The sequence below is a fragment of the Chaetodon auriga genome, chromosome 15 (genome assembly GCF_051107435.1).
Source record: "Chaetodon auriga isolate fChaAug3 chromosome 15, fChaAug3.hap1, whole genome shotgun sequence".
NCBI classification, from domain to species: Eukaryota; Metazoa; Chordata; class Actinopteri; order Chaetodontiformes; family Chaetodontidae; genus Chaetodon; species Chaetodon auriga.
The window spans coordinates 22,016,409-22,030,348 of record NC_135088.1 but is presented as its reverse complement, the minus strand read 5'-3'; the positions used below and the strand labels follow the sequence as shown (position 1 = coordinate 22,030,348).

Below are 13,940 nucleotides of genomic sequence, written 5' to 3'. Positions count from 1 at the left end.
TTGTAATGTGACACTTCCTGTTAATTGTTTGCAAGTCGCTATGGTATCAATGTGACATTACTAATGCATGCCTGCAAATAACAGCTAAGATAGCTCATTGCTCATGTAGGCCTACTACCTGCTGCACTGTCTGTTGCTTTCTTGCCATCAGAGCGATAGGGAATTCCTTTTTGCTGGTGACTTTATGTGTGAGGCCATGTGAACAGAAATAATAGAACACTTAAACATCATGAAGTTGGAGCCATTGCCGTGTAAATATTGTAAATAACAGTCCTTTTCATTGCAGTGTGCTCTTTGCCTGTGTGCCCCAGCTGTTTCAAGCCCTCCCTTCAGCTTTGGCCCAAGCCTCTTCATTTACATACAGCTTGAAAAGCCATTTGCTATTTTCAATTTCATCTTCACAATTTAAAATTTCAGTCTGAGCATTTCCATTTAAGCTTTTGTACTTTAAATGTCCCTTTTTTGATCGTGATTTTACATTTTGAAATGATCATTTTACATTTTGAACTTGCTTTTCAATTTTCCTTTTTCATCTAAGGTTAATTGTGACACAATTATGGTTTTTCAATATTATCTCTTTTAATTTTCTATTTGGGCTTTTAGTTTTAATTATAACCTTTTTTTTTATAACCAAAAATATCCTTCATACTTCGTGACAGTTAAGTATCTCAAGAAACAGATGGCACTCATGAAACCTAAAATAAAGAGCAAATCTGAGATTCGGTGGGTTTATTGTCCACTGCATTTGGTGATATTAGCTGCAAGGGTGTTTCACTCATCATGTTTCAACATGACCAACCAATATGGCAGAGCTATTAAAGAAAGCATGACTGTGAATGTATTTATCTGCTTGCACAGTCATTTTCTCCAGACAGCAGAAAACAATGACAAGAGACTGAGGTGGGTGAACACTGTGGGCTTGAAGCTTAAGGCATGTCAAAGGTCAGAGGTCAGAAATACAAATGATTTTCTGTATTTAACTGGAGCAAGACATCAAGAACATGCCCAGCACCAAATCTTTCATATAGTACCAGCTGATCTTTCTACTTTGATTTAATTCCACTTTGATTCGTGGCTTCTGTGCATGTACTGAATCTCAATAATGACAAACTAGCGAGATGCGGGAGCCAGACAGGTCTGGACAGTTGGCGTCCTTTCTCTTGCTGAATCATTCATACTGCAATGAGCTAAGCTGAGACAACCAGTCAGTCCAGATCAGACCAAAATACAGTGACCTTGCAAGGACCCGTACGTGCCATTTAGAGGCTGAAGAGCACTATATAGCACAGCACAATGAGAGACAACAGAGACAACAAAAAAACAAAAGCAGAATGGAGATCTATAATAAGGCTTTTAGAAGCAACTTCAAAGAGTTCAAAGATTCAGCAAATCTGATGAATAGGGGAAGATGAATCCAGAGAGTTGTGGCTAAAACAGTAAGCAAAGGTATGATGACCTTTTGTTTTGTAGTTGGAGCAGGGGATGGATAAAAGGCGGAGATTTGAGAATTGGAGATGTCGAGAAGCGGAATACGGGATGAGGAAATCAGAAATGTAACTGGGGGCAAGGTCATGCAGAGCCTTAGCAGTAATCAACAGGATCTTGTGTATTCAGAATTTTACATGAAGCCAGCAGAAGGAAGCAAGAACAGGGGTAATGTGGGACCATCGCTGGTTCTAGTTAATAGCAGTTGCATTCTGAACTAAATGTAAAGGGTTTAGAGCAGCTTCACTAAAATGTGTGTGGAGAGAATCACAATAATCAAGTGTGAATTAATAGTTCAAGATCTGTAGAGGACAGCATACTTCAGATTTTTGCAATATTTTTTTTGGCTGAAGAAAAAGGACTAAACAAGCTTAGTAACATGGTCAAAAGTCATACACCGATGACACTAAGACATTACCAAGATTCTTAGCAGCAAATTTGATATTAGAGTGAAATGGACCAAAAAACTGATCAACTGCAGAGAGAAGTTATCAGGATCAATTAAAAGAACTTAAATTAGTCTTGTCAGGGTTCAGGTGGAGGAGAGACATCCATACTTTGGTGGCAGCTAAGCAATCATGGACAGTTAATTCAGGTTATTGGGCTTAACAGAGAAATAGATATGTGTCTCATCAGCCTAACAGTGGTAGGACACGTCCGTCTTGAAAGCGGCTAACGAAATCACCCAAAGGAAGCATGTACAATGGAAAAAGGACTGGTCCAAGGACCGATCCCTGAGGGACACCACACACACCACACATGATTTTAAAGTTGTACCAGAAATGCCAATACAGTTATGCAACCAATCAAGTAAAATAACATGATCGATGGTGCCAAAGGAAGCAGTCAAGTCCAGTAGAATGAGAATCAAGTATTCACCAGGGAATTCACGTGCCCACAGTAAAATGTAAGTCAATGGTATGCCCACGGTTATGTGTGGCGCCCGAGACATGTTGCACAAGGTTAAAAGATTACGAAATGTTAAAAAAAAATCTATTGGAAATGAGTTGTCAATGTGAATGTTAGGTCACCAACTTTCATAGCCCCATCAAATGTAACCATAAGAGTAACTCAGAAAATTCATTGACAAAACCCACATTTGAGTTGAGGGGCTGATAAATGATTACACAGCAAATTGGTTTATCACACACATTTTAAAAGTTGAATTTTCCAAACTGATAAAAGAACCAAAACTAGAAGAAATACAAGCAAGATGATTCTCAAAAACAGATGCAATACCCCCACCATGGCCAGTTTACCTCTGTGCATTTAGAAAATTGCAACTGGGTGGGCACAGCTCCATGTGAGCAGTCCCAAGGTATAAGCCAGGTCTCAAGAAGATGCAATTAGATCATTGAGGATGAAAGATTTGTTAGACACAGATTTACAGAGTTTAAAAGAGCAAAGACAACTGGAATAAGGGTCCTAGATAGACTGAAATTACTACAGCAGTCTGTAATCACATTACCTGACCTAGTCTAGCAGTTGAAAACACAGAATGTACAGGGGAGTGGTTGTTAGATCTAGGCATAATCCCAAGAGGAATACTGTATGATGCCAGGGAGATACAGTCAGATGGACTCAATGCAGGTCAGAAGGTAAAAACATTACAGGGGTGCAAAGTCAATTCACTGTTGGTTGATGAAAGGCGTGAACCTTCCTGGGAAGGACAGAGGCCATTTGGTTTAAAAAGCTGAGTCTTGTTTATTTATGCTGACATGGACAACAACTGCAGAAGCAGAGTTGTGAGTGCAGAGTGGTGAACACCTGGACAGCAGGAGGTTTGGCCATCATGTACTGTTACATACTGGACCATGGAGGTACCGACAACAAGCACCGTAGGTAGGCGGTGTGCCAAGGAGACCTAAGGGGGCAGGTGGCCAGGTGTAGCAGCAGAGTCCTGGCGAGCAACAGCAGCTGCCAAGCTAGAGGTGCACAGACCACCTGGAGTGGGCAGACGGTTCAAAAGAGTAGCAGAAGGGCGGTCCAGACAAGCAGTGCTCTGCTCGCAAAAGCTGAGACGACACCTGGTGGCACTGGAAGCCCAGGCAGAAGATGAATGGTCGCCCAGTTGGTGCAGGACTGGAGAGCGCAATCAATCCCCTTTGTCCAGTGCTTGGAATTTATTGTTCATCCTGAGAGGTTCAGATGAGAAAGGTGGGAAAGAGCATTTAGCACAACCCCTGTCACTCTTGACCAGGACCCACGACTCTGAGTTGCAGGGAAAGGAACAGGCTTGGGATGTAGGTTTAGCCCAGAGGAGGAGCCACATGTGTTTGAGAATCCGCTTCAACTATCTGATGTTGTATTGTAACCATGAGTATGCCAACAGGCCGTGTCCACAGACAGCCATGATGAAGTTCAGTAGTTTCAGAGACCAGCTAGGAATAGCAAAAGCAACCAGGCTAAAAACAAACCTAGTGCTAGCTAAGTTATCCAGGCAAAGGAGCAGTCGCTTGCTAGAAATAAAGTCCACTATCAAGGCTTCAGGAACAAATTAAGCTTAAGTATTGTTAGTGCTAGGTAGCATAGTAATAAAAGCAAAGGTTCACAGTCCACAAGGACAAAGTCAGTACATTCAGCCTAGAAGTCAAAAGCCCTGCGAAACAAACAGAATAAGCAATTTTGCGCAGCAAAGTAGCTATTCTATGAAATCATTTTGGTATGCCTGTTCTGCCTGACAGTGATTCCAAAAAAACCTAAAAACCTTAAACACTAACTCTCTTGCTTTTCTTCCATAGGTTAGTAGTTAGTAGATTATCTCCATGAGGAATTCAGTCAGTACATGAGCTGCTTGGCTCTGGATTGTTAGCATAGGATAAGTAAGGGCAAGTGAACAAAGGTGTGAGTTTCCAGAACAGCTTTTTAATCATTCTGCTATTGCTAATAAAGAGGAAGAGATTCTCCCCTCTCCCCTCACGTGGCTTAACAAAAATATCAATGTTCAAAATTCCAACATTTAGAATTTAGCTTGTTAGAGTAGGAACAATTTTTGACGATCATGTCCATAGTGATAAAAGGTCAGTCAATCAGTCATTACAGAAAGTGAGAATCCACTTGTGTATGTGTAGAACACAGTGAACAAGAGTCACACAAGCTACTGTCGGAGTGCTACACTTTAGGTCAGCAAGGTAATCTCAAAGGCTATTAGGGATGCACCTTGGCCAAGAGCAAACCATAAACCTCTTAACTCCAAAGAGAATGGAGGACTAATCCTTCACTCAACAAAGCTTAACACATGGGTCCTTCAGTTATCCTCTGAAATGAGCTTTTGTTATCACTCAGCTGCAATAGTCCCCCAACAGTCTTTATTTTGCAAATGGAAAAAGAAACACAACATATTCTTGCCAAAACATGCAACAATGGCCTAGACTAACAGAGAAGCATTATGGAGTGTATGTATTCATTTGTTCATTGTGATATCCACCACTTTTTCTACTTCACTTTTCTATCATTCATTACATGGCGTGACATATAACCAATAAAGACACCAGCTCAGGCTGCCATTCACACCAAAACTTATCTTTGTCAAGCAGCCGAGAGAAGATCCACCTCCGGCAACATTGGCTGAGCAGAAAGACAAAAGTTCTACTAACTCAGATTTGACTTGATGGGAAATTTGGCCCGTTTGGTCCTGAGCCATATGGCAGCTTACTTTGGGATTACGTGCAAGGGCTGTTGAGGTGGGCTGCTAACATTTGGCTATGATTCACTCCAAGACATCGTAAACTTTCTTCTGTTTGGACTGGGAGTAGATGTTAGACAGGAGTCACTGAAAAGCCTACAAAACTAAAAAACACAAAAAGCAGCAACACTGCAGACGTTTTTTGACTGCCAACGAATAAACTGGAACTTTCAGAGTTCATGGAAGTTCTGGGTTTTGTTTCCATTTCCACTTTTCATTAAGAATTAAATAGGGTTAAGAAATACATGTATGCTACTTAAAAGCCCTACATCTTTATTTCAGATTTCTCTAAAATAACCTTGCTTTTCAAAAGTATCTGCAGCACCTTAATGGGGTGCACACCTTTAGAGCTCTCCCAATTTTCTGACAGAGTTTTGAATTCCTCACAGCTGATTTATGCTGTTGGTGAGCAGGCTCACTAAGTTCCAATATGGTTTTTAACAACACAAAAACACTCAAGCTGATCCCAGGGAAAAACACAACAAAGTACTGATGAAACAGCAAGACAACATCTGTCTCCGCCACTGATACCACATCAATACCACAGAAATGGGCAAGATAGGCAGACACACACCACATGTCAACGTGTCGTTGTCCAAATGTATATCACTGTGAAACAGTACTGCTGCTGTTTGACCTGAGACAACCTTTGCTGTAACAACATAATTTCCATGGATAACCAACATCACCAAAGCCTTTCTTAACAAAAGCTTGTACCACCAACAGCAAAGGACAATTTAAGTACTACAGTTCTGTTGTTTTTAATTAGAAAGCCATGACTTGATACTGGTTTTCAGGCGTGCATCACAATGGCACTGAACAACACATCATACAGAAATAAATCACAAAGAGACATTCAGTCACAAACACAACACAGCACAGCAGAAAAACAGGACTACAGCAGACCAGTGGTTTTCAAATCGCCAATTCTCCCAATTTCCTAATTATTTGTTTGAGCAAATGTAATCAGAAAGTATGTTCTAGATCCTGACTGGGGATCAAGTGAACCAGCTTTATCATGCCAGATCTCTTTTTTGAAGCTGTCTTTGAAAACACTGCAGAGAAAACTGGACAACAACTGGACTGCAAAGAAAACAGGAGATGAAAACACCAAAACAGATCAGTCAGGACAAGGAGGAGAAAGGAGGAATGCAACGGACAACACTTCTACCTGTAGTTCTAGTAGTCTGGTAGGAAGGGAGGTAATTACCGTAAGAAGGAAAAACCATCCAACCTGTTTATATCCTCTTCCCCCAGTAAGTGCTTAGGGAGGGGGGAATAACTCCCAGGGGAGATGGGGGGGAGACCAGACTTGTACTCCAGAGTGCCACTGTTGATAGGGGAAGAGATATGGTTTTCCATGGCTGGAGAGAAAGCTGTGGAGGAAGAGTGAGAGAGAGTAATGTGGCAGCTACACGAACACACAAAACTCACTGACACACTTCATGATTCCAAGAAAGTATTCCTGTACACTTTGTATTTCAAATTTTTCAATATTACCGTATTCTAGTTTGGTTGATTTGGGGTAAGCGTCTAAGAAAAGTAGAAGTGAAAACTGAAAATTCCAAAATGTGTATAAAAGCAGAAGTTTCCACTTATATAAAAATATACTTTTAAAAACAAAGAGGCTGTGACTAAGTGTGAAGAAACAGCCCTCAATGTACAGTTTCAAAGGAATTCCATTCTTTTAGCTTGTTGTTTTGGTTTAACATAACATTTACTGTTAACTTTCAGCAACAGCAGGCAGCTGCTTCTACCAAAAAAAAGCCATGATAAATTCACTGCACACTACCTGCCTAGCTCCAAACAGACAAAATTTGAGACTAGCTGCTGAACATAGTGGTGCATTTAGCAGCTACAGAGTCACATAATTTCTGCAGCAGTAGGTGCAGAACAAACCAGAGCTGAAAGCAGAAAGAGCAAGTGAGTAATGGACTTGCATCCACCAGGTGGACAAAAACTTCTTTAAATAATGCTATTGTCGCTCTGTTTCTGCTGGATAATAATACTTTGTGTGATAGCCTCAGTGATTCATCATCATGCCCTCAGATATGGATTCAGCACACACGATCTCATGTGTATTAATCGGTGGGTGACACATGACACACTTTAACATCCTTTGCATTCACTGAAAAATACTAATCAAATGACAGACGATTAGTCAACTGACGACTGATCAGTTCAAATAGAAAAGGTGAGGACTTACAGTGTGTGATATCAGGTGGCCCATAGGGATCTGATAGGTAGACATTGGTGGGCTTTCCCACCTTTAGGTAGACCACGTCCGAAGTGTTCTTCAAAATGGCCACAGCCTCTTCGTGAGACACTTCCTCCAGACTGTAGTTGTTCACCTGTCCCAACACAGATACAGTCCCTGTTTGTTCAACCGGGAGTTTTACTGCTCGGTTTAGATTAGTCCAGCGTGCTCCCTGCCTCCAGGAGACTGGATTATGACAGATGGTGTTCGGGTGAGAACACGACAGTAGGAAGGTAATTAAATTAAGCGCTGGTTAAGCAAGAGGAATACCCTCCTCAAGAGAAGCTTGCTGTGACACTAGTGAGCCAGTAGGTTGCCAATTTCTTGCTTTCAAAATGTGTGCTAGAGACTCATTTCATCACTTAATTATCATTTAGACTGAAGATGCAGGAAGAATATTGTCAGCTGGAAGCACATTGCCTGATTAATTCACTGCTGGTTTATGTGGTGAACACAGTGTAACCTAGTTCATGGAATCACTATTTGTCTCCTGGATATGTGTCTATACAACAGTGACCATTGTATTACATGATTAAGATGCTAAACAGGTCATTCAGAAGGCTCACTGGCAGCATCAGTGTGATGTCATGATGTCAAGATGCTGACTACCTGAGATTCACAACACCACTACAGCCTCAAAATGACCACAGAGTGGGGTAAACATCTCCCACAACAACTCTAAGCTTCACAAACAGCATGTTTATTACCTGACTGTTGTAGTGCATTACAATGGAGAGAGGTTTTTATCTTTCTAGTTACTCTAGTGTGTTGGCCATTTCTTTTTGCTATTCAATATTCCAATGTTTCCACTGAGGTTCAATGAAAGATATTACTGCATTTTCCAAGAAATAATCTATGAAAATATACTTGACTTAGCAGCCTAACATTTATTTTATGAAATATCCTCCGGCAAGCTCTTAAAATTCAGCTAATTTTTATACTGACCATTAGCAACCTGTCTCCAACTTGTAGCCGGCCATCCTTCTGCGCCGCCCCGCCATCAATGATCTTGGTGACGTATATGCTGTTGTCACCAGGGATGTGCTGGTTTCCAACTCCACCTGCAATACTGAAGCCGAGCCCTGTGTGTGTGACGTATATATATGAAAGCAGTTGGTTAGTTTCTGGGTTGTGTGTATGACAGATTTATGTTGGGTATCAGACCACTAGAAGAGAAGCTCATCTAAACATTATCTGCATGCACATTTAAGTTTTCTGACACTTTTTTTTTTAATTAAAGGAACAATTTGACTGTAACCTGAAGAGCTGCAAATGCTTGTTGTATTTTGGGCGAACCACAACCTTCCCCAACACATTACTGAGGAAAGTAATACTGTCTCCCCTGCAACATTATGCACTACCAATTCCTTTTATAGAGCCAGGGAAAACCCTGTTTTGAAATGTGTGTGTGTGTGTCTGAGCCCACCTTTTGGTCCTTTGATGAGTTTAATCTCAATGATGGTCTCCAGCATTGGTCTGCGGCGCCTCACGTACAGCCGGACAATAGAGCCAGCAACCTTCAGGGCTTCCACTGCCTTACTGTGAGAAACTTCAGACACGTCCGCATCGTTCACCCGCAGGATGCAGTCGTTGACTCTGGAGGAGGAACAGATGATAATCACTGGTAATAACTAAGAGCAAGGCTGCACCTACACCATCACATTCATCAGAATAGGTTGAACAGCATAAGTGGGAACTTTCGTGAATACAAACACGACAGTTAAGTCAGAGGAGTCTTATTTTTGGCACACACACATTTGATGAAAGAGTTGACTGTGTGTGGTTGTTGACAGTAGGTCATGGTTACTTACAGTGATGACCCATGTGTTTGTATGAGTTTTAGATTGAATATTAGTAACTATTATTATCATTAACACTTTTGTATGTATATGTATGTGTGTCTGCGATGCGTGACAGAGAGGCAGACTGGGTTAGACTATGAGTGGGTGTGTGCATGTGGGCAAGCACACAAGTGTGTAAAAATCACAATCAGTGAGCGGCTGAGTTTGAATTCCCCTGAGGTGTCGACCAAAACATCCATGCCCTGGTACACAAGGACACAACTCTCCTGAGGGTGCTCATAGGGACCAGCTGGGACCCAGCACGCACACACACACACACACACACACACACACACACACACACACACACACACACACACACACACACACACACACACACACACACACACCCATTTCCACCATTGGGAAGCAGAGCAAAGAAATGTCTTATGGCATAAAAAATATGACCATTAAATCTTCAAAAAAATAATCTTTTTCTGTTCTCAAAAATGATGCAGAGCCAATACATTAAGGTAGTATATCTACAGTATGTTGATATTTTGTGGGCGGGTAATCGAAGAACTCTTGTTGCTGATGGCTAAATGAACAGCCAATAACAATGAACAGCTCTACATGTTGAGAAAAGTCTGATCTGAGATAAAATACAGTTTAATAGAACTTGAGAATGTGTATCAGATAGGCTCATAGAAACCTCTCAGACATATAATGGTGGGGTGACTGTGGGTTTGGTCCTGACTACATCCATGCTTTTACCTCTCCAACACAACGGCCTCCATGAAAAACATCCGAAATGCTCCAAGCGGCCTCAAGGTAAGCTTGTGCATTAAGTATGCTTAATGCTCTGCTGCAGTGTCCCAGAGGTGCCAGAGGAAGTCTGTCTTCTATTATTTTATAGAAAACCAAATCCCTATCAGGTCTCCTTCCTCTCAGAGATTAGACTTCCCCTCTATTCATAATGCATGAGTCTTGCCGCCCACCTTGGAGTGGGTGACCATCAATTAGGCTAAGTGTGATTCATGCCCGGTCTGCTTCTTCTGAGATCTGCCTGAGATTGACTCTGTGCATGCACTCTGCTCCTCTCTAGCATCTGTGATCTGACAGTAATGCTCCAGAGCTGCATCTTGGAAACCTTGGACACCTTGGAAAAAGAACAGGGGCTAGTCTGCAATCAAAACCAGCATTATCCAGCTCCTTTTTTCTTGTCTTAAGTATATAATACAACATAAGTACAGATCAAATGACTACCCATTATAGAATTTCCATCCACATCGACCTATTCAAATAAAATCACATATAACATGGACAGCAGAGGTCTAACAAAGGGAATCCATCAGTTGGTAACACAGTAACCATCAAACACACACACAAATAATTATTAATACTATAACATCTACATATCAAGATTCTGATGTGTTTTCTTTCTTTGTTAAATAGTTCAGAAATGTTTCCAAAAAACAAGAAATTGTGTCAAAAATGCCAGACTGCTCTAATAAGCCACGTCAAATAATTTGATAGTCAATTCACCACTGTGACCACTGCTGGCAAAATAGTAGATGTTCAGTGGAAAGAAATACATTTCCTAGCTGCTAATAGTGCTGCATCAACAACATATATATTTTCTCAACTCCAACTGTCTTGTCTAGTATTATCTAATAAATAAGGATAAGTGGCATTAACGATATATCATGATACAGGAACAGGGATAAAATCTGAAGAACGGATTTTGAAAAAAAACTATTTCTTACAGTTCGCTGTAATTACAAGGGAACAATCTGATTCAGCCTCTTGGACAATGACTGGAAACCTTGGAATACATTTACTGGCTCAAGATGCATTAGACCACAAAAACTGAAAGGACAAACTGTTATCAATCAAGCTATGGCTCTACAGTTTCACTGAGGTCATACTTAAGGTAAGAGTGTTCACATTTCTAACTAAATTAGCCATGATCCAAGGTGTCAAGTACAGTGAAGGCAGTGTTTTCTCTCAAGTAAGCCTTTCACTCAAGCAGAGTGATGACTGAGCTCAGGTTGTGTCCTTGCCTCCTTGATAAACTACCGTAGCAAAGGATCTGATGGACTGTATCCACACCCCATCTGTTCATTAAATAAGGCTGTTGGAGATGGGGGCCACCCTTTAGTAATACAGACAAATGCTTTGGAGTGTAGACTGTCAGCATCAGTATGAACTCTATCAGAGATCAGTCAGCGTGGATGCTGAGTGAGTACTGTAGGTTAACTGTTGTGGGTTTTAATTGGAAAGAAAAGAGACTCAAGTACATCCGTCAAAATAAATCCCAAGTGGTTTGTTACTCTTGAGTTTAAATAAACAGAAATTTACTTTGCAATATCTGATTATGATTAAATGGTTCAAAGAAAACAAAATTGTTCAAAAAGAAATCATCACTTATTAATACAAATAAAATGCCTTTGCAGGCTTCAAAGGTTTTATGCGGGTTACACAGGTTTCAGTCCTTAAAACACTTCAAAATAGACACCAACAGAAAAATGAGTGCAGTATACTATTTCAAATAGATTTCTATGAAAGATTTCCAGGGGAAGATTATCCTGTACAGTAGTGGAGTGAGCAGTGATATATCCAGTCTCCAGTGAGTGGTGAGAGAGATTATCTTAAAGTCATCCTCTTAAAGGAGATTTCTGCTCTGATATATTTTGAGACATGCAAGTTTCTCAAAACACTCCTTCCAGTGTGGTCTAAACTTTTCTAGTTATCTCTTAATAACAACCTGTGTATGAGTGACTGACCTCAGGCGTCCATCCTCTGCTGCAGCTCCTCCAGGGATGATCTTGGTGATGAAGATGCCGGGGTCATCACCGATGTGCGGGTTATCTGTCCCTCCGGCAATGCTGAAGCCCAACCCTGAGTTACCCTGGAGCCATGGAAAGCAGTCAGTGACAACAGGGACTCTGTAGGGAGAACTTATTCTCTCTGTGGTGTTCCAAAATACTAACACGTCAGCTGCATGTTTCTAACAGTTTGAGGACAACTGCCTTCAGTGGGGCTGTATTTAGTATCCTATTATAGAAACAGTCCAACTGCATGTAAGAGAGAAAACATGACTTGCTGCTGTTATCATTTCAATGGAGACACATCCAAACACACCCATTTCTTTCTGTAACACTGAAGCTAATGGTGATGCTGATGCAAGTGTCAAGCGTTGCAAAATGCACACAATGCACATTTACTAGGTCACATGCACAAGTAAGAAAAGCACAAGTAAAGTCTTTTTAAGTCAGTGAAATATTGATGCATGATTCAAATGTATGGCTTTTTCGTGTCATTGCTCTCAGTGTGATGATTAAGTGGTCAGAGGTGTTAAGTCTTCAGTTTGCCTTTAGAAAATTGCTCTGGCATCCTGCTGTAAGTCCAGGTCACATCCTCTCTATCTGGCTCCTTATCATCATGACTTCAGTATGAAATATTGTATTTATAAGGCAGCAGGATCACATCATGTCTTTGAGAGCAGCAGCAGTACTTTGTCAGCTCTGCAACTAAAATCCCCTGGATGCCCACTCACAAAATGAAAGTCAAGCTTTGATTAAATTGTTAGCTTAAGGGAATAGCAACTTCTCTTGATTGCAAAACCCACTGAGCGTCCCTGTGGGGCCTGGAATACTGAATCAAAACAACAGTCTTAAGCTCTTCAGGGTGACGACTTGAGAGGACCAGACACAGGCCTGACTGTGCTCAGAGACAGCACAGTATGGTTATAGCCATTATCTGATGTCTGATGATAAATATGTAAGTCCTGGAGTATGGATGGAAGCTAAGAGCTGTCTGTATTAAATCTCCTCTCTTTGAAGCCCCAGTGCAGGCTGCCCCTTTTGGTGTGTTGGTGATGATCACCTTTGCTGTTGGTCTGGGTTTCTCTCTGCTCCTGATCGTGTTGGAGCTGTCAAAGCTCCTTCTACTCTGTGCCTGTTAGCATCCACTTGGCTGATATTTCCATCTGAATGACCTGGAGATTCATTTATGAGCTTATGCCAACTGTGCCACATCTGCTTTAGCACACAAATCATTTTATATGGTTGTGAGCAGAGAAAACTGCTTCATGCTGTTTGCATGAATTAATTTTCAAGTCAAATCATTAAATGACTGAAATTTTAATCAGGGTCAGATGAGAAAGGGTGAAGTTTGACTTTAGAACTATGTACAAGCCTTGTTAAATTTAGGTGTCATGATTATGGGGATTCTTTCATGACATTTATACACACACCAAGCTATTTTTTGTGGAGTATGGTGGTATGGAAGAAAGTTAAAGTTCAAATCTAGTCTGGGCACATAAAAGTCCTAATGGTCGCACACAATTCACACCCAGAATGACGCGCCCTCCCACATCCTTTTAGATAGAAGCTCATGATATATACACAGACCACTGAACCAAATACAGAGCATAGATCCTCTCATGAGGCAGCAGGCAGCGGGATTACTTTAACTTCCCTCCATCATGCCTTGTGTCTTATTTCAAAGCCTGCAGAAAACCATTTCACTGTACCTCTGTCGAGGCATGTTCTCATAGATTTTCTAAGGTTAAACATAGCTGTGGGATCTGAGATACTCACCCGCTCTAGAGTGATTTCCTCAAACTCATATTCGATTTCTGTGCCGTTAACCTGAGGAAACAGAAAATAGATTGAGCCAAGACATTCACTCTGTATTTTTGTCCTTCGAGCATTGCTTGTAAATGAAA

General features: G+C 41.1%; 1 protein-coding gene across 33 annotated transcripts in view; it reads right to left on the bottom strand.

The window, feature by feature from the left end:
- dlg2 (discs, large homolog 2 (Drosophila)) overlaps window positions 1–13,940 on the bottom strand; it is a 193,289-nt gene that overhangs the window by 31,704 nt on the left and 147,645 nt on the right. For 25 of the 33 annotated variants that reach the window (XM_076750278.1, XM_076750281.1, XM_076750284.1 and 22 more), the window contains 6 exons: window positions 13,813–13,863; window positions 11,995–12,119; window positions 8,854–9,023; window positions 8,373–8,509; window positions 7,377–7,521; window positions 6,381–6,546 (listed from right to left, as the gene is read on the bottom strand). In XM_076750278.1, the coding sequence (XP_076606393.1) occupies window positions 6,381–6,546; window positions 7,377–7,521; window positions 8,373–8,509; window positions 8,854–9,023; window positions 11,995–12,119; window positions 13,813–13,863 (794 nt within the window). The remainder of the gene's footprint in view (window positions 1–6,380; window positions 6,547–7,376; window positions 7,522–8,372; window positions 8,510–8,853; window positions 9,024–11,994; window positions 12,120–13,812; window positions 13,864–13,940) is intronic. The other 8 variants (XM_076750282.1, XM_076750295.1, XM_076750298.1 and 5 more) reach the window with 1 other exon arrangement.